Source organism: Taudactylus pleione, unplaced genomic scaffold (genome assembly GCF_031769625.1).
Source record: "Taudactylus pleione unplaced genomic scaffold, aTauple2 ptg001229l, whole genome shotgun sequence".
Lineage (NCBI taxonomy): Eukaryota > Metazoa > Chordata > Amphibia > Anura > Myobatrachidae > Taudactylus > Taudactylus pleione.
In genome coordinates, this window is record NW_028285629.1 from 280,852 (window position 1) to 301,899 (window position 21,048).

Genomic DNA, 21,048 nt, shown 5'->3' on the forward strand with positions numbered 1-21,048 from the left:
GAATCCGCCTCCATAACCACCACCGCCAGAAAATGAACGTACCGCTTTGATTCTCCGTCGTATCTGCTTCATGGATCTGATTGTCAAACCACATGTGCGCCACGGTCATACGGTTCTGAGTGAGGGTCCCAGTCTTGTCCGAGCAGATGGTGGATGTGGAACCAAGAGTCTCCACGGCTTCCAAGTTCTTCACCAGGCAGTTTTTGCGAGCCATCCGCTTGGCAGTGAGTGTAAGGCACACCTGTAGGGGAGGAGGAGGAGGAACGCCGTCACGTCAGCCACCAGCCGATACACCATAGTCCCGTACTACTCACCATCTCCGTTACTCACCGTGACTGTGGCCAACAGCCCTTCAGGCACGTTGGCTACAATGATACCAATGAGGAAGATGACGGCCTCAAGCCAAGTGTACTGCAAGATGAGCGACAGGATGAAGAAGCTGACGCCCAGAAAGACGGCCACGCCGGTGATGATGTGAATGAAGTGCTCAATTTCAATTGCAATAGGGGTACGGCCTCCCTCCAGACCAGACGCAAGGGTCGCGATACGCCCCATCACTGTGCGGTCACCGGTGTTCACAACAATGCCACGAGCGGTGCCTGTTGGCGGAGGAGGAAAAACACAGAGTCAGACACTGGGCAGACCCAGAACTCGGAGATGGCACACGGCCAGGAGTATGCCAGCCTCTCACCTTCCACACAGTTGGTGGAGAAGAAAGCGATGTTCCGGGTCTCCAGGGGATTTTCATTGGTGAAGTCAGGAGATCGGGTCTGCGGTTCAGACTCTCCAGTGAGAGAAGAGTTATCAACCTACGGAGAGTTAGAAGAGGCGTTAGGTCACCGCGGTCACCACAGATGTTCTACTATAGACGTAATCATCTGTAGCAACACACCTTGCAGCCCTGAGCAGAAATGACCCGGAGATCCGCTGGGATACGGTCTCCTCCCTTCACTTCCACAAGATCCCCCGCGACCACCTCCTCCGCATTAATGCTCAGCTTCTCACCATTACGTATCACCAGGGCTTGCTGAGAGGGAGGGAAAGCGTCTCGTTACAGTAACAATCTAAGGGCCTCATTCACAACGAGTGCTAAACCTGACGGAGTATGATAAATGGTCCTCCAGCCAATCAGCTCCTGTCATTATTCAAACAGGTGCCAGTTGGGAGCCGATCGGCTGGAGCGTCATTATAATACGCAACTCGTTGATAAATGAGGCCCTAAGTAACAGGAATAACACCAGTCTGGTTCCATCGACGTACCTGAGGCACCATGTTCTTGAAGGACTCCATGATCTTAGAGCTCTTTGCCTCTTGGTAGTAGGAGAAGCAGCCGGTGATGATGACGACAGCCGAGAGAACAACACCGAGGTAGAGCTAACGAAGGAGAGAAGATGGTATAATACATACTACCGATATCACACGGCACATACTACCGATATCACACAGCATGAGGGCCTGGGCACTACAGGGCACATACTACCGATATCACACAGCACATACTACCGATATCACACAGCACATACTACCGATATTACACAGCACGAGGGCCTGGGCACTACAGGGCACATACTACCGATATTACACAGCACGAGGGGCCAGGCACTACAGGGCACATACTACCGATATTACACAGCACGAGCGCCTGGGCACTACAGGGCACATACTACCGATATTACACAGCACGAGAGCCTGGGCACTACAGGGCACATACTACCGATATTACACAGCACGAGGGGCCGGGCACTACAGGGCACATACTACCAATATTACACAGCACATACTACCAATATTACACAGCACGAGGGCCTGGGCACTACAGGGCACATACTACCGATATTACACAGCACGAGGGCCTGGGCACTACAGGGCACATACTACCGATATTACACAGCACGAGGGCCTGGGCACTACAGGGCACATACTACCGATATTACACAGCACGAGGGCCTGGGCACTACAGGGCACATACTACCGATATTACACAGCACGAGGGCCTGGGCACTACAGGGCACATACTACCGATATTACACAGCACGAGGGCCTGGGCACTACAGGGCACATACTACCGATATTACACAGCACGAGGGCCTGGGCACTACAGGACACATACTACCGATATTACACAGCACGAGCGGCCGGGCACTACAGGGCACATACTACCGATATTACACAGCACGAGCGCCTGGGCACTACAGGGCACATACTACCGATATTACACAGCACGAGCGCCTGGGCACTACAGGGCACATACTACCGATATTACACAGCACGAGGGCCTGGGCACTACAGGGCACATACTACCGATATTACACAGCACGAGGGCCTGGGCACTACAGGGCACATACTACCGATATTACACAGCACGAGCGCCTGGGCACTACAGGGCACATACTACCGATATTACACAGCACGAGCGCCTGGGCACTACAGGGCACATACTACCGATATTACACAGCACGAGCGCCTGGGCACTACAGGGCACATACTACCGATATTACACAGCACATACTACCGATATTACACAGCACGAGCGCCTGGGCACTACAGGGTACATACTACCGATATTACACAGCACGAGCGCCTGGGCACTACAGGGTACATACTACCGATATTACACAGCACGAGCGCCTGGGCACTACAGGGTACATACTACCGATATTACACAGCACGAGCGCCTGGGCACTACGGGGCACATACTACCGATATTACACAGCACGAGCGCCTGGGCACTACAGGGCACATACTACCGATATTACACAGCACGAGGGCCTGGGCACTACAGGGCACATACTACCGATATTACACAGCACATACTACCGATATTGCACAGCACGAGCGCCTGGGCGCTCCAAGTCCTTACATTATCATTCTGAGGTTCCTCCTCTGTGGCGGCCTGGATTCCATACGCCAGGAAGCAGAGAATAGCCCCTATCCACAGCAGCATAGAGAAGCCCCCAAACAGTTGACGACAAAACTTCACCCATTCGGGAGTGGTGGGGGGAGGGGTGAGAGCGTTCGGACCATCTCGTGCCAGGATTTCTGCTGCCCGAGCTGTTGTAAGACCCTGAAACAGACAATGAGAAGTTGACAGGACACATCCAGGTTCTGCGCGGTACAGCCGCGTGCCGGCGCTACCCATCGGCGGACATACCCGTGCCAGATCAGTTCCAAATTTGCGGTGCAATTCATCAAAAGTCATTTTGTGCTCCTCCTGCATTGGGAGAGAAGGGAGAGAAGAGGGTGAGCGTAGGGCACATACCAGGCGACTGGTCCCACGTTACAGGACTGCAGCTGCGGGGACTTACCATGGTCACCTCCTTCTTCAGCTCGTCCATGTCTTTATCCTTCCCTTTACCCTTCTTGCCCTTTTTCTTGGCGCCATGTTCGGATGTGGCTGCGGGCTCATACTTATCGCGTCCGGCCTGTGGGGAGAAGACATTCTATAGAATAGCCATCGGGGCCCTAATCACCACATGTCTACAGGGGAAGGGGAGGTCTCCAAATGATTTACAGACCCCATCCTCCCATAGAGGACCCGGTGCCAAACCATGAAATTCAATGTTCCTGGCAGCACACGGATGGTAACGGGTCACAGCCAAGTAGTATCGCAGCTGCCGAGCCCGCGCCTGCCAGGTAATAAAGACCCAGGATGTCAGAACAAGCCGCCCAGGGACCCAATTTCGCCATGAGACAAGTATGTGTCACCTCGTATATATACAGCCCATTAACAAGGTGACAAGCCAGGAGAATCTACACACTGGGGAGTGCGCCAGCAGCGAGACGATCCAGCGTTACAGCGTGCAAGATACTCAGCAGTTTCTATAGCAACCCCCTGATAATCACCGAGAACCCCCATCCCGTCATCCTCACCAAAGGCTCACACTCTAATGCAGCGCATCCTGGTACACAGAGGGTTAATGCTGTACAGTATCCCTCCTCCCCTCCCTCCCCGTGTGTAAGTCACGTGTTACAGGAACAATGTGTCATAGATAAAACACGAACCAGATACCACATTGAGAAATCTGACCTGGGGGATGGGGAGGTGGGAGAAGAGAATGGAGGAATGGGGGGGAGACACAGTGACGAGCTGCAGACGGTGTGCGAAAATAGGGGGGGTGGGCGGGGGACTAAAGCTGTAGCAGGAGATATAAATGGACGACAGGTGTAAGACAGAGCAACGATGGAGGTGGGGGATGGAGCCAACATGACATGAAAACGTAGATGACGAGGAAAAGAGGAGGGTGACTGCCCGCTGCCCTCCAGAATAGAGGAAGGGACATTTGGGGGCTGTACCCCATTACCCAGCATCACTGATGGCAGCAGTAGGGACTAGAGATAAGGAGCATGTATAGAGGAAGGGACACGGGGGGCTGTACCCCATTACCCGGCATCACTGATGTCAGCAGTAGGGACTAGAGATAAGGAGCATATATAGAGGAAGGGACACGGGGGGCTGTACCCCATTACCCGGCATCACTGATGTCAGCAGTAGGGACTAGAGATAAGGAGCATATATAGAGGAAGGGACACGGGGGGCTGTACCCCATTACCCGGCATCACTGATGGCAGCAGTAGTGACTAGAGATAAGGAGCATGTATAGAGGAAGGGACACGGGGGGCTGTACCCCATTACCCGGCATCACTGATGGCAGCAGTAGTGACTAGAGATAAGGAGCAAGTATAGAGGAAGTGAAACGGGGGGCTGTACCCCATTACCCGGCATCACTGATGGCAGCAGTAGTGACTAGAGATAAGGAGCATGTATAGAGGAAGGGACACGGGGGGCTGTACCCCATTACCCGGCATCACTGATGGCAGCAGTAGGGACTAGAGATAAGGAGCATGTATACAGGAAGGGACACGGGGGGCTGTACCCCATTACCCAGCATCACTGATGGCAGCAGTAGGGACTAGAGATAAGGAGCATGTATACAGGAAGGGACACGGGGGGGGCTGTACCCCATTACCCAGCATCACTGATGGCAACAGTAGTGACTAGAGATAAGGAGCATGTATAGAGGAAGTGACACGGGGGGCTGTACCCCATTACCCAGCCTCACTGATGGCAGCAGTAGTGACTAGAGATAGGGAGCATGTATAGAGGAAGGGACACGGGGGGCTGTACCCCATTACCCGGCATCACTGATGGCAGCAGTAGTGACTACAGATAAGGAGCATGTATAGAGGAAGGGACACGGGGGGCTGTACCCCATTACCCGGTATCACTGATGGCAGCAGTAGTGACTACAGATAGGGAGCATGTATAGAGGAAGGGACACGGGCATGTAATGTAAGACCTGGTACATACACATCAGTCAGCAGCAGGAGGATGAGCCAGTTCATGTGACAGAGTACAGAGGGGGATAACCTGAACTAATCACCCCCCTCCTCCCCCAGCACACAAGCAGAGACAGGGCTAGCTCAGGTGAGGTTAGACCTCAGCAGGTAAATGTAGTCACTTACACACAGCCCAGTCATACAGCTCAGGCAGGGAGCGCGCCTCCATAGACAAAGGGTTAACCGGCAATGACTCTACTCTCCCCACACCGCACACACAGGGTTAACATGAGTTCCGCCTCCCCCAATCCTACACTCACACAATGCTCCAGTCACAGGACTCAGCCAGGGCACTTTTTCCATTACATGGTGCAGACACTGGAGACAGCGGGCTGGATACAGTCATTAATCCTTCTATTAACCCTTTCATCAACACTGGCGCCGGCCTAATACAACTTCCTATTTTACACAGCCCGGAGCCAAACGCATGCAGCATACCAGACTGACAGCAGCAGCAGGCAGGCACACGGGCCCCAGAGCGCCCCCACGCCAGGCACACGGGCCCCAGAGCGCCCCCACGCCAGGCACACGGGCCCCAGAGCGCCCCCACGCCAGGCACACGGGCCCCAGAGCGCCCCCACGCCAGGCACACGGGCCCCAGAGCGCCCCCACGCCAGGCACACGGGCCCCAGAGCGCCCCCACGCCAGGCACACGGGCCCCAGAGCGCCCCCACGCCAGGCACACGGGCCCCAGAGCGCCCCCACGCCAGGCACACGGGCCCCGGGTCTGTGCCTGTTGTAGTGTGAATACATGGCTAATCCAGCCGGCCTCTGTATGCACCGGGCACTGTATGTATAAATACATATCTAATAATACAGCAAAGATTTTTATAAAGGTAACATAGGGGGGGAAATGTAGTTCACTTCACAAGGATGTAGTTTTCGTATTACGTGCCCGGAGCTATTCAGGTGCCTGCGCTATAAGCCAGCGACTTGCAGATTTCTGCTCAAACCCTCTTGAGGTGCAATCAGCCACCAGCGCCAGTAGCCTCGGGGCTAATGCACATTACCACATGCAGTGACATCATCGCCGCACCTAAGCCAGGAGATGCAATTTACCACAACTAAGTCCTGGGCATTAATCGCTGTATCTCCCGGCATTATTGCCGGGCACTTAACCAGGAGCTACGTCCACACAGAGAATTTAATTCAATTCAGCCCCATTGATGCGAAGACAATTAAGAGCCAGAAGCCCTGTGAAAAGTCCCCAAATCATCACCCAGTAACCCAGCGCACTCTCACCATCGCCCCATTCTCTGTACAGGCCTGGGAGCTGCTCACGTGCGATTAGGACGCCCCCAACAGCAAGGGGGCTCATCCTCTATTAGCTGAGAAAATCTCATTTAGTTATTACCGATATTAAGGGTTATAGTAGGTGCGACGGCAGAGACCGACCTCGGCAGAAAGGACGCCCCCCAGTTACACATCCGCAGCCATTTGTCCTTGCTGCCAGGAGAGGGCGCCACATTCAGTTCACCTTGTTTACACAGAGAAACATGGCGAGCGCAAGTGTTTAGCTATTCAATTAGACGACCTAGGTAACCCGCGTTAACTCTCCATAGGAATTAACACTAAAAGTTTTGTTCGCAGCCCCTGAGTAAGGGGGAGGAGAGGGGAATATTTTCAAGGTAAAAATGTCAGAACTTTGTTCAAAACCCCGAGGAACAGCCCCTAATGAGAAGACAGGCGCTTAGGTGGGTAGAACGACAGCAAATGCAATTTTTGGGGTGATATTCTGAAACAAGCAGAAAGGGTTAAATTATGCAATACAGGTATATGGGGGGCTGTACTTACAGGACAGCTGTATTGACGGGACCGCTATAGGGGGGGGCTGTATTGACGGGACAGCTATAGGGGGGGCTGTATTGACGGGACAGCTATAGGGGGGGGCTGTATTGACGGGACAGCTATAGGGGGGGGCTGTATTGACGGGACAGCTATAGGGGGGGGCTGTATTGACGGGACAGGTGTTTATAAGAGATTTTATGGCTGAAACACCTCACAGGCATTATACGCACCCCAAGATTATCCACAGCCTATATCCACAGCCCCCCCCCCCCAAGAATATAGACAGCCCCCCCCCCAATACGTACCTAATGCAGGTATTGCTGCGATACTACCAGGATAAGCCTTTTGCAATTGAATTACATTAATCAGGAGCGCTCATAAAAAAATGAAATAAATAAAAAAAAAAAAATGACTGCCAGTAAGCGCGTGAAAGTCATGCTGCGATACACCAAGGGCTGCGGCTGACTGAATTCGCCCCAGAATGGGAAATACAAATATATGATCAAAGAGCGAAATAAGAAAACTCTGCTCCGACAGGTGGGTGGTGAGAAGATGGCAAAGACCCCTCATATCTCCGACTCAGGAACATGAGGTTTTCACGGCCTGAGAAGAGACCACCGGGTAACAGCCCGCACGATGCACAGGACGCCCGGCTCGCTCATCATATCATAGGTGGAAGCAGTAAATGAAGACTTCCCAGGGACCCAGTACAGCGAGACGACATCTAATAACGTATAACGTGGAGCTTACACGATGGCGTCTGGAGCCTGGGTGCCCGGAGGTGCGGACTCTTAGGCTGACATTGCTTAATGTCAAGGTCAAATCATTGCAAGAGAACAATAGAGGACAACACGGCCCAAATAGCACAGGGAGTGCAGACATACAGACATGCCTCATCACGTCACCGCTTCCTGCGGTCACAGTGTGCAAATACAAGGGAGAAGTGTTACACTCGGTACATACATGTTCCTACAGATCAGCACCCAGACACAGGGCGGCAAGAGGCTTCAGGTTCTGTAATCCGATTACCTCAGCCACATCGGTACACACTGTTCACTAGCATCATACCCAACAGGCAGACAGGAGAAGGCATGTGCCCTCCGGAGATGCCAGCTCTGCTCTCACCAGCCTCCCAAGCACATTCGGATGTACACAGGAACAGTCATGGTCTCCAGAGATACAAGAAGCTATGTGCAAGTCACTCTTATGCCTAAGGAGTCATTCCATCTATACGTGAAGGCCGCAGTGTAATATACAAGCACTTCCATATCCTAATCATATGTAATGCACTACAGAGCGATCTATTCTGTATATACATATATAATGCACTACAGAGCGATCTATTCTGTATATACATATATAATGCACTACAGAGCGATCTATTCCGTATATACATATATAATGCACTGCAGAGCGATCTATTCCGCATATACATCTATAATGCACTGCAGAGCGATCTATTCCGTATATACATATGTAATGCACTGCAGAGCGATCTATTCCGTATATACATATGTAATGCACTACAGAGCGATCTATTCTGTATATACATCTATAATGCACTGCAGAGCGATCTATTCTGTATATACATATATAATGCACTGCAGAGCGATCTATTCTGTATATACATATATAATGCACTGCAGAGCGATCTATTCTGTATACACAGAGGCCGGGGCACTGCAGAGCGATCTATTCTGTATATACATCTATAATGCACTGCAGAGCGATCTATTCTGTATATACATATGTAATGCACTGCAGAGCGATCTATTCCGTATATACATATATAATGCACTGCAGAGCGATCTATTCTGTATATACATATATAATGCACTACAGAGCGATCTATTCCGTATATACATATATAATGCACTGCAGAGCGATCTATTCTGTATACACAGAGGCCGGGGCACTGCAGAGGGATCTATTCTGTATATACATCTATAATGCACTGCAGAGCGATCTATTCTGTATACACAGAGGCCGGGGCACTGCAGAGCGATCTATTCCGTATATACATCTATAATGCACTGCAGAGCGATCTATTCTGTATACACAGAGGCCGGGGCACTGCAGAGCGATCTATTCCGTATATACATCTATAATGCACTGCAGAGCGATCTATTCCGTATATACATCTATAATGCACTGCAGAGCGATCTATTCCGTATATACATCTATAATGCACTGCAGAGCGATCTATTCCGTATATACATCTATAATGCACTGCAGAGCGATCTATTCCGTATATACATCTATAATGCACTGCAGAGCGATCTATTCCGTATATACATCTATAATGCACTGCAGAGCGATCTATTCCGTATATACATCTATAATGCACTGCAGAGCGATCTATTCCGTATATACATCTATAATGCACTGCAGAGCGATCTATTCCGTATATACATCTATAATGCACTGCAGAGCGATCTATTCCGTATATACATCTATAATGCACTGCAGAGCGATCTATTCCGTATATACATCTATAATGCACTGCAGAGCGATCTATTCCGTATATACATCTATAATGCACTGCAGAGCGATCTATTCCGTATATACATCTATAATGCACTGCAGAGCGATCTATTCCGTATATACATCTATAATGCACTGCAGAGCGATCTATTCCGTATATACATCTATAATGCACTGCAGAGCGATCTATTCTGTATATACATCTATAATGCACTGCAGAGCGATCTATTCTGTATATACATCTATAATGCACTGCAGAGCGATCTATTCCGTATATACATCTATAATGCACTGCAGAGCGATCTATTCTGTATATACATCTATAATGCACTGCAGAGCGATCTATTCTGTATATACATCTATAATGCACTGCAGAGCGATCTATTCCGTATATAGATATATAATGCACTGCAGACTGCACGTATAGCCACATATATTCTATACACATAGCAGCTCATTCAGACCCGCTCGCAAGATGCGATCGCTCGCTGGCCAAAAGGGGACGGATATTTAAATTAAGCGCTCGCACTGCATCGCGTAAGGACGCCCACTGTGTGTCAGTGAGCTATGGCAAAGTGCGCTCGCAAGTGTCTGAAGACGCCCCCTTGCCTCACGCAACACACGTCATCTCCGGGAAATGTAGGATTAATCGGGACCATCGTGAGCCATCGAGGCTGCCTTTCCCCGCCGTAAGCACAGCGATCAGCGCTGGCTGAAATACATGCAGGTGACGTGTACAATGACGCTACTTTGATAATTATGCACGCCCTTTAAACAGCGTTTGGGCGGCCTGACACGCCTGCATTCGCACATCCACTCCTCCATTCACAAGCACCTTCCCGTTACTTCCCACAAACGGCGCAATCTGTCACTCATAGCAGCGACCTGATGGTGGTTTACGAGCTACCAAAATCAGATCACAACGAACGGCTTGCGCACTGCGAATTATACGCATGCACAGATGGGCGAAAATCGCTCACAGCGAGTGATAACGCCTTAGCGAGCAGGTCTGAATCAGGTCCATATACCACCCCAGACTGCACGTATAGCCACTTATATATTCTATACACATAGGGCCTGATTCAGACCCGCTTCCAAGTGGGTCGATGGTGGCCCAGTGCGGCGGTGTGCGCAAGCGCCGTAGCGAGTGAGAACTTCACTCGCTCCGGAGCTCACAGCAAAACGGGTTGGCTGTCGATGTTGATCGACAGCTCGCCTTGTTTTGTAAGCAGGGGGGGGGGGGTGGCTGGACAAATGGAGGCGTTCCCGAAGGAACGTCTGCCGTTTGTGGGCGGCCCTACTGACATCACGCGTGGTCAGTAGTGGACTTCCGGCTCTATTAGAGCAGGAAGTTCACTGAGGCTTGCGGTGGACGAGACCCTACCACAAGGGTCTTGTCGCAAGCCCGATGGTCGCGATAATATTGTGACCATCGTCAGGCCTCCTGCTATTGCTGTGGGTGGTCACCCACAGCTTAGCGAGCGACCTGGAGGCCGGGGTAAAAAAAAAAAAAAAATAGGGACACCCTGATTCAGAGCGAGTGTGCGCCTCTGAAGACACATCATATACATACATATACCAGTGCAGAATGTATAGCCACTTATATACTGCATGTATAGACACATAGGGGGCGATTCAAATGTTTTTGGGCAGCAATAATTAATGGGTACCTGACGGAGCAATGCAATTGTTTTGGCGCTCATTACTTAACCCTTTAGCCGCACAGAGGCTAAACCTGTGTAAACTAATGGGCACGACATGAAAAGTGACATTTGGGCATCCAAATACAGGACTTTGTGCACATTTGTGCTCACTAACCAAGGATGAGAGTAAAAACGCGGGCATCCCTGGCATTCATGCCTGATCGGAGCAGCAACTATATCGCTCCCTCGGACACCCACTGCTTAGAGCGCCCAAAAAGTAACCGTTGAGTTCCCCATATATCCTGCTTACATAACCCGTACACAGCCTGTGCCAACTGCTGGGAACCCGAAAGCAATAAAGGAAGAGAACCAGAGAGGTATAACACTAACAGGAAACCTGGGCTGTAGGGGAGGTGGGGTACACGGTGCCAAGACAGTCCGCACCCTCAGGGCACAAGGATGGTGCCAGGATTACACACCCTGGAACTGGCTGAAGGAGAACAGAACAAACCTGCAGGAATATTTCACAACAGCAAAGATTAACCCTTCACATTATTCAGCAATAAAGTCATCCCCAGATTTCTGCAAATGGGTTAAAGTCCAGGGGAATAAATTGCTCCAGCTCCTGGACTCTGACCGCCTGACAGGCCCGGTGATGGGGGCACAGGGCAACGATTACTGAGAGCAGCCCGGCCCATCTTCAGTATAATACAGAACGCCGGGCACACCTTCACATGGCACCATTACCTTACACTACAGTCATACAGAATGAGCCATTTACACGCCAGAGATACACAGAACTATTCACAACATCATTCACCACAATGACCTCATTCTGCACTGAGGAAACCGCAGGAGATGGCAGTAATGTATACAGAGCGGGTACCCGGGCATACAGAGATGGCAGTACTGTATACAGAGCGGGTACCTCGGCATACAGAGATGGCAGAAATGTGTACAGAGAGCGGGTACCCGGGCATACAGAGATGGCAGTAATGTATACAGAGCGGGTACCCGGGCATTCAGAGATGGCAGTACTGTATACAGAGCGGCTACCTCGGCATACAGAGATGGCAGTAATGTATACAGAGAGCGGGCACCCGGGCATAGAGATGGCAGTAATGTATAGAGAGCAGGGACCCGGGCATACAAAGATGGCAGTAATGTATAGAGCGCTGTATCTGGGTATACAGGAGGTGGCAGTAATGTATAGAGAGCAGTACACGGGTATACAGGAGGTGGCAGTAATGTATAGAGAGCAGTACTCAGGTATATAGGAGGTGGTAACTTATAGAGAGCAGTACACGGGTATATAGGAGGTGGTAACGTATAGAGAGCAGTACTCGGGTATATAGGAGGTGGTAACGTATAGAGAGCAGTACTCGGGTATATAGGAGGTGGTAACGTATAGAGAGCAGTACTCGGGTATATAGGAGGTGGTAACGTATAGAGAGCAGTACACAGGTATATAGGAGGTTGTAACGTATAGAGAGCAGTACACGGGTATATAGGAGGTGGCAGTAATGTATAGAGAGCAGTACACGGGTATACAGGAGGTGGCAGTAATGTATAGAGAGCAGTACATGGGTATATAGGAGGTGGCAGTAACGTATAGAGAGCAGTACACGCGTATACAGGAGGTGGCAGTAATGTATAGAGAGCAGTACACGGGTATATAGGAGGTGGCAGTAATGTATAGAAAGCAGTACAAGGGTATATAGGAGGTGGTAACGTATAGAGAGCAATACTCGGGTATATAGGAGGTGGCAGTAATGTATAGAAAGCAGTACAAGGGTATATAGGAGGTGGTAACGTATAGAGAGCAGTACTCGGGTATACAGGAGGTGGCAGTAATGTATAGAAAGCAGTACAAGGGTATATAGGAGGTAATAACGTATAGAGAGCAATACACTGGTATATAGGAGGTGGCAGTAATGTATAGAGAGCAATACACTGGTATATAGGAGGTGGCAGTAATGTATAGAGAGCAATACTCGGGTATATAGGAGGTGGCAGTAATGTATAGAGAGCAATACTCGGTTATATAGGAGGTGGTAGTAACGTATAGAGGGCTGTATACTTTGAGGATCTCGTTATCCATACAGGTTTATTAGCCTGGGGAAGCAATCCCCCTTGATTCCCTTCTCAGAGTAATCTGTAGGAGACACAAAGCCACTGAGACAACTACAAAGAAACCCCACCATAGGATCATATAGGGGCAATCATTGGGGTAGGGGTCACCATGATTCCAGCCCATCAGCTGTCTAACCTTGAAATGGAACTACAAGGTGAATGGGAGAGCACAAAGTCCTGAAATGAGGAGAGGAAGGCATTACTGACGTGTGTATTCACCACCCTACCGTGCCAGACCTCCCCGGGGCTATATATAGGCCGCCCCTAGCAGAGAGGAGACCACAGGTACAGGCATTAACCCGCTCACAACAGGATCCTCCTGTATTACCAGCTCGCAATGCCCCAGGAATAAGGGGTGAGGGGTTGGCACCAATGTACCCACATTAAAATAGGAAGGCGGATCCCAACATTGGGTATTACCACAGAGCAGCTTTAGGAAGAGGGCATCACCTGGCACAGCTGCCACTGTCTCACATTACCAGCAGGGGGCGTTACTATGCCCAGGGAAATACCCATGGACACCAGACCTGCGGGACTACTACCATAGAAAGTAAGGAGCGTCCAAAGTATAGCTATAGAGTATATAAACCACCAATCGCCCGATAACTAGAAGAGCAGAAAGTGCCAGTAACACAGGGATGGGCAGAGCACGTCATTACACACTATGTAATCTTACAGCGACACTTTGCTGGTGAGTATTATACCGTAATGCAGATATAATGTACGTTATACACACAATAATTAGGGAAGCAGTAAGAGCTGGCTTCCAGGCTCGTGTGGCAGACAGCCGGGTGGCTGCTCACATTAACAAGTGAAAGGGCAGAGTAGCTGGCATGCTGTGAGGGCAGACATTGGCACCAGCCCTGCCATGCACCCGTCCTCAGAGACGCCTGCCAGCCGAGAGTGTGAACACGCTGTACTGCCCCCCTCCCTGCAATGCAGGGTCTCACATAAAGCTGCTGCTTAACCCATCCCTGCCAGGAGACACCCGCAGTGGTGGAGAGGGTCCAACAGCTCCCACAATGCTGCAGGAGGAGGAAGATAAAGGGTGCAGGACAGAATGCAGCAAGGTGGTCACATTACATCCAATAAGAATACAAACGCTCCCGATACATATGGGGCGGGGGGGGGGGGGGGAGGGGGGGTGCAGCATCCCTACTATGTGCATCAACACCCTTTTACTCAGCCCCAAACCCACCTTGGTAACCCTTACCCCAACGTAGCGCTACACAGCCCCTAACCATACTATAGCACTCCTTACATAACCTTGTGCCTCCTCCTAACCCACCACCCCCCAACCTGCGCTACCCAGCCAGCAACACATCCCAACAACCCCTTACCATGCTCCTAATGCATTTCATGGCCACTAACACCACTCCCTATACCACCCCCGGCCCACCTACCCTGCATTACTCAGCCCCTATACCACCCCAGCCCCTTACCCTGCATTACCCAGTAGCTATACCGCCCCCGGCCCACCTACCCTGCATTACCCAGCCCCTATACAACCACAGCCCCCTTACCCTGCATTACCCACCCTGCATTACCCAGTCCCTATACCACCCCAGCCCCCTTACCCTCCATTACCCAGTCCCTATAATACCCCAGCCCCCTTACCCTGCATTACATAGTCCCTATAATACCCCAGCCCCCTTACCCTGCATTACCCAGTCCCTATACCACCCCTGCCCCCTTACCCTGCATTACCCAGTCCCTATAATAACCCCTTACCCTGCATTACCCAGTCCCTATAATACCCCCACACCCTGCATTACCCAGTCCCTATAATACCCCAGCCCCCTTACCCTGCATTACCCAGTCCCTATAATACCCCAGCCCCCTTAATTACCCATTCCCTATAATACCCCCAGACCCCTTACCCTGCATTACCCAGTCCCTATAATACCCCAGCCCAACTACCCTGCATTACCCAGTCCCTATACCACCCCCTTACCCTGCATTACCCAGTCCCTATAATACCCACTTACCCTGCATTACCCAGTCCCTATACCACCCCCTTACCCTGCATTACCCAGTCCCTATACCACCCCAGCCCCCTTACGCTGCATTACCCAGTCCCTATAATACCCCAGCCCCCTTACCCTGCATTACCCAGTCCCTATACCACCTCAGCCCCCTTACCCTGCATTACCCAGTCCCTATACCACCCCAGCCCCCTTACCCTCCATTACCCAGTCCAAATAATACCCCAGCCAAACTACCCTGCATTACCCAGTCCCTATAATACCCCCAGCCCCCTTACCCTGCATTACCCAGTCCCTATACCACCTCAGCCCCCTTACCCTGCATTACACAGTCCCTATAATACCCCTGCCCCCTTACCCAGTCCCTATACCACCCCAGCCCCCTTACCCTCCATTACCCAGTCCCTATAATACCCCAGCCAAACTACCCTGCATTACCCAGTCCCTATAATAACCCCTTACCCTGCATTACCCAGACCCTATAATACCTCCAGCCCCCTTATCTTGCATTACCCAGTCCCTATAATAACCCCTTACCCTGCATTACCCAGTCCCTATACCACCTTAGCCCCCTTACCCTGCATTACCCAGTCCCTATACCACCCCAACCCCCTTACCCTGCATTACCCAGTCCCTATAATACCCCAACCCCCTTACCCTGCATTACCCTGTCCCTATACCACCCCAACCCCCTTACCCTGCATTACCCAGTCCCTATAATACCCCAGCCCCCTTACCCTGCATTACCCAGTCCCTATAATACCCCAGCCCCCTTACACTGCATTACCCAGTCCCTATAATACCCCAGCCCTTTACCCTGCATTACCCAGTCCCTATAATACCCCAGCCCCCTTACCCTGCATTACCCAGTCCCTATAATACCCCAGCCCCCTTACCCTGCATTACCCAGTCCCTATAATACCCCAGCCCCCTTACCCTGCATTACCCAGTCCCTATAATACCCCAGCCCCCTTACCCTGCATTACCCAGTCCCTATAATACCCCAGCCCCCTTACCCTGCATTACCCAGTCCCTATAATACCCCAACCCCCTTACCCTGCATTACCCAGTCCCTATAATACCCCAACCCCCTTACCCTGCATTACCCAGTCCCTATAATACCCCAACCCCCTTACCCTGCATTACCCAGTCCCTATAATACCCCAGCCCCCTTACCCTGCATTACCCAGTCCCTATAATACCCCAGCCCCCTTACCCTGCATTACCCAGTCCCTATAATACCCCAGCCCCCTTACCCTGCATTACCCAGTCCCTATAATACCCCAGCCCCCTTACCCTGCATTACCCAGTCCCTATAATACCCCAGCCCCCTTACCCTGCATTACCCAGTCCCTATAATACCCCAGCCCCCTTACCCTGCATTACCCAGTCCCTATAATACCCCAGCCCCCTTACCCTGCATTACCCAGTCCCTATAATACCCCAGCCCCCTTACCCTGCATTACCCAGTCCCTATAATACCCCAACCCCCTTACCCTGCATTACCCAGTCCCTATAATACCCCAACCCCCTTACCCTGCATTACCCAGTCCCTATAATACCCCAACCCCCTTACCCTGCATTACCCAGTCCCTATAATACCCCAGCCCCCTTACCCTGCATTACCCAGTCCCTATAATACCCCAGCCCCCTTACCCTGCATTACCCAGTCCCTATAATACCCCAGCCCCCTTACCCTGCATTACCCAGTCCCTATAATACCCCAGCCCCCTTACCCTGCATTACCCAGTCCCTATAATACCCCAGCCCCCTTACCCTGCATTACCCAGTCCCTATACCACCTCAGCCCCCTTACCCTGCATTACACAGTCCCTATAATACCCCTGCCCCCTTACCCAGTCCCTATACCACCCCAGCCCCCTTACCCTCCATTACCCAGTCCCTATAATACCCCAGCCAAACTACCCTGCATTACCCAGTCCCTATAATACCCCCTTACCCTGCATTACCCAGTCCCTATACCACCCCCACACCCTGCATTACCCAGTCCCTATAATACCCCCTGCCCCCATTACCCTGCATTACCCAGTCCCTATAATAACCCCTTACCCTGCATTACCCAGACCCTATAATATCCCCAGCCCCCTTATCTTGCATTACCCAGTCCCTATAATAACCCCTTACCCTGCATTACCCAGTCCCTATACCACCTTAGCCCCCTTACCCTGCATTACCCAGTCCCTATAATACCCAAGCCCCCTTACCCTGCATTACCCAGTCTCTATACCACCCCAACCCCCTTACCCTGCATTACCCAGTCCCTATAATACCCCAACCCCCTTACCCTGCATTACCCTGTCCCTATACCACCCCAACCCCCTTACCCTGCATTACCCAGTCCCTATAATACCCCAGCCCCCTTACCCTGCATTACCCAGTCCCTATAATACCCCAGCCCCCTTACCCTGCATTACCCAGTCCCTATAATACCCCAGCCCCCTTACACTGCATTACCCAGTCCCTATAATACCCCAGCCCTTTACCCTGCATTACCCAGTCCCTATAATACCCCAGCCCCCTTACCCTGCATTACCCAGTCCCTATAATACCCCAGCCCCCTTACCCTGCATTACCCAGTCCCTATAATACCCCAGCCCCCTTACCCTGCATTACCCAGTCCCTATAATACCCCAGCCCCCTTACCCTGCATTACCCAGTCCCTATAATACCCCAACCCCCTTACCCTGCATTACCCAGTCCCTATAATACCCCAACCCCCTTACCCTGCATTACCCAGTCCCTGTAATACCCCAACCCCCTTACCCTGCATTACCCAGTCCCTATAATACCCCAACCCCCTTACCCTGCATTACCCAGTCCCTATAATACCCCAGCCCTTTACCCTGCATTACCCAGTCCCTATAATACCCCAGCCCCCTTACACTGCATTACCCAGTCCCTATAATACCCCAGCCCCCTTACACTGCATTACCCAGTCCCTATAATACCCCAGCCCCCTTACACTGCATTTCCCTGTCCCTATACCACCCCAACCCCCTTACCCTGCATTACCCAGTCCCTATACCACCCCAACCCCCTTACCCTGCATTACCCAGTCCCTATACCACCCCAACCCCCTTACCCTGCATTACCCAGTCCCTATAATACCCCAGCCCCCTTACACTGCATTACCCTGTCCCTATACCACCCCAACCCCCTTACCCTGCATTACCCAGTCCCTATAATACCCCAGCCCCCTTACCCTGCATTACCCAGTCCCTATACCACCCCAACCCCCTTACCCTGCATTACCCTGTCCCTATACCACCCCAACCCCCTTACCCTGCATTACCCAGTCCCTATAATACCCCAACCCCCTTACCCTGCATTACCCTGTCCCTATACCACCCCAACCCCCTTACCCTGCATTACCCTGTCCCTATACCACCCCAACCCCCTTACCCTGCATTACCCTGTCCCTATACCACCCCAGCCCCCTTACCCTGCATTACCCTGTCCCTATACCACCCCAGCCCCCGTAGCCTGCATTACCCAGTCCCTATAATACCCCAGCCCCCGTAGCCTGCATTACCCAGTCCCTATAATACCCCAGCCCCCTTACCCTGCATTACCCAGTCCCTATAATACCCCAACCCCCTTACCCTGCATTACCCAGTCCCTGTAATACCCCAACCCCCTTACCCTGCATTACCCAGTCCCTATAATACCCCAACCCCCTTACCCTGCATTACCCAGTCCCTATAATACCCCAGCCCTTTACCCTGCATTACCCAGTCCCTATAATACCCCAGCCCCCTTACACTGCATTACCCAGTCCCTATAATACCCCAGCCCCCTTACACTGCATTACCCAGTCCCTATAATACCCCAGCCCCCTTACACTGCATTTCCCTGTCCCTATACCACCCCAACCCCCTTACCCTGCATTACCCAGTCCCTATACCACCCCAACCCCCTTACCCTGCATTACCCAGTCCCTATACCACCCCAACCCCCTTACCCTGCATTACCCAGTCCCTATAATACCCCAGCCCCCTTACACTGCATTACCCTGTCCCTATACCACCCCAACCCCCTTACCCTGCATTACCCAGTCCCTATAATACCCCAGCCCCCTTACCCTGCATTACCCAGTCCCTATACCACCCCAACCCCCTTACCCTGCATTACCCTGTCCCTATACCACCCCAACCCCCTTACCCTGCATTACCCAGTCCCTATAATACCCCAACCCCCTTACCCTGCATTACCCTGTCCCTATACCACCCCAACCCCCTTACCCTGCATTACCCTGTCCCTATACCACCCCAACCCCCTTACCCTGCATTACCCTGTCCCTATACCACCCCAGCCCCCTTACCCTGCATTACCCTGTCCCTATACCACCCCAGCCCCCGTAGCCTGCATTACCCAGTCCCTATAATACCCCAGCCCCCGTAGCCTGCATTACCCAGTCCCTATAATACCCCAGCCCCCTTACCCTGCATTACCCAGTCCCTATAATACCCCAGCCCCCGTAGCCTGCATTACCCTGTCCCTATACCACCCCAGCCCCTTACCCTGCATTACCCAGTCCCTATAATACCCCAGCCCCCGTAGCCTGCATTACCCAGTCCCTATACCACCCCAGCCCCGGCCGGTCTCTCACCCCGTATCCCATGCTGTCGGTGTGGTGTCTCCGCCTCTCCTGGGACCCTGAGCGTCTCCGTCAGACTGTGAGCAGCGCTACCTCCGCCACCTCAGTTATATTTATCCGCCTTACTGACGTCACTGACTCCGCCCCGGAGCGCGCCGCCTCCGACATTGTGCTTGCGCCCCCCCACCTCGTGCCTGTGCGTGCGCGCCCCCGACACCTGCTCCTTGAAAATGGCGGCTTCCATAATTGTTATACATATATATAGTATATAATACATATACCAGCTCTCTGCATTATTATACCCCCTGTATTATTATAGCCCCTGCATTATTATACCCACTGTATTATTATACCCCCTGTATTATTATACCCCCTGTATCATGTATACCCCCTCTGCATTATTATAGCCCCTCTGTATCATATATACCCACCCACTGTATCATATATATCCTGTTACGATCCTCTAGCAATTGTTAGGACGGAGATGGAGGTTTGGAGATACGAGGCTCGTTAAAGAACAGACAAAAGCAGAATATCAAAATCATGGCAGTTTACTTTGTCAGTAAAATGGCAGACCTGAAGAGCCAGTACCAGGGGCGTCTTAAGGGAGGAGGGGGCCCGTGTGCACTCCCCGTGCGGGGCCCCCTCCTCTCTTTCCGGTGGCCGGCAGCCGACGCGGCTGGCCAGCCACTGGAGCATTAGTAGACTCTGGTCGCGGCGGCCATTTTCCGGTGTTCTGAGCAGCGCTGACACCAGCCGTGGGACCACGGACAGGCAAATTTAAAATAATATGGGTGTAGGGTGTGCGGTGCGGGGCCCCCCTGGACCCGGGGGCCCATGTGCCCCGCACACACTGCACCCATTATAGATATGCCACTGGCCAGTACAAACACAACATATCAAAGGTGCAGTAAGGAGCTGATACAATTGAACAGTCAAATAGAATATAGATTTTCAGCCCAAAGTAATGTTGCTAGATAGCCTGGAGGGCCTAGCAGACAGCGATGCGGCTGACGCCGAGGAACGTGGGTCACTTAAGCTGGGTACACACAAAGATTTT

The 21,048-nt window shown here is 51.8% G+C and overlaps 1 protein-coding gene across 1 annotated transcript in view; it reads right to left on the minus strand.

Annotated features, from left to right (window-relative positions):
• LOC148450990 (sodium/potassium-transporting ATPase subunit alpha-1) overlaps positions 1 to 20,106 on the minus strand; it is a 37,786-nt gene extending 17,680 nt beyond the window's left edge. The window contains exons 1-9 of the mRNA XM_088462409.1: positions 20,001 to 20,106; positions 3,306 to 3,422; positions 3,152 to 3,211; positions 2,861 to 3,064; positions 1,261 to 1,374; positions 893 to 1,027; positions 692 to 809; positions 331 to 599; positions 43 to 241 (exon numbers count right to left, since the gene is read on the minus strand). Of these exons, the coding sequence (XP_088318535.1) occupies positions 43 to 241; positions 331 to 599; positions 692 to 809; positions 893 to 1,027; positions 1,261 to 1,374; positions 2,861 to 3,064; positions 3,152 to 3,211; positions 3,306 to 3,422; positions 20,001 to 20,012 (1,228 nt within the window). The 5' untranslated portion in view covers positions 20,013 to 20,106. The remainder of the gene's footprint in view (positions 1 to 42; positions 242 to 330; positions 600 to 691; positions 810 to 892; positions 1,028 to 1,260; positions 1,375 to 2,860; positions 3,065 to 3,151; positions 3,212 to 3,305; positions 3,423 to 20,000) is intronic.
• Positions 20,107 to 21,048: the final 942 nt, after the last annotated feature.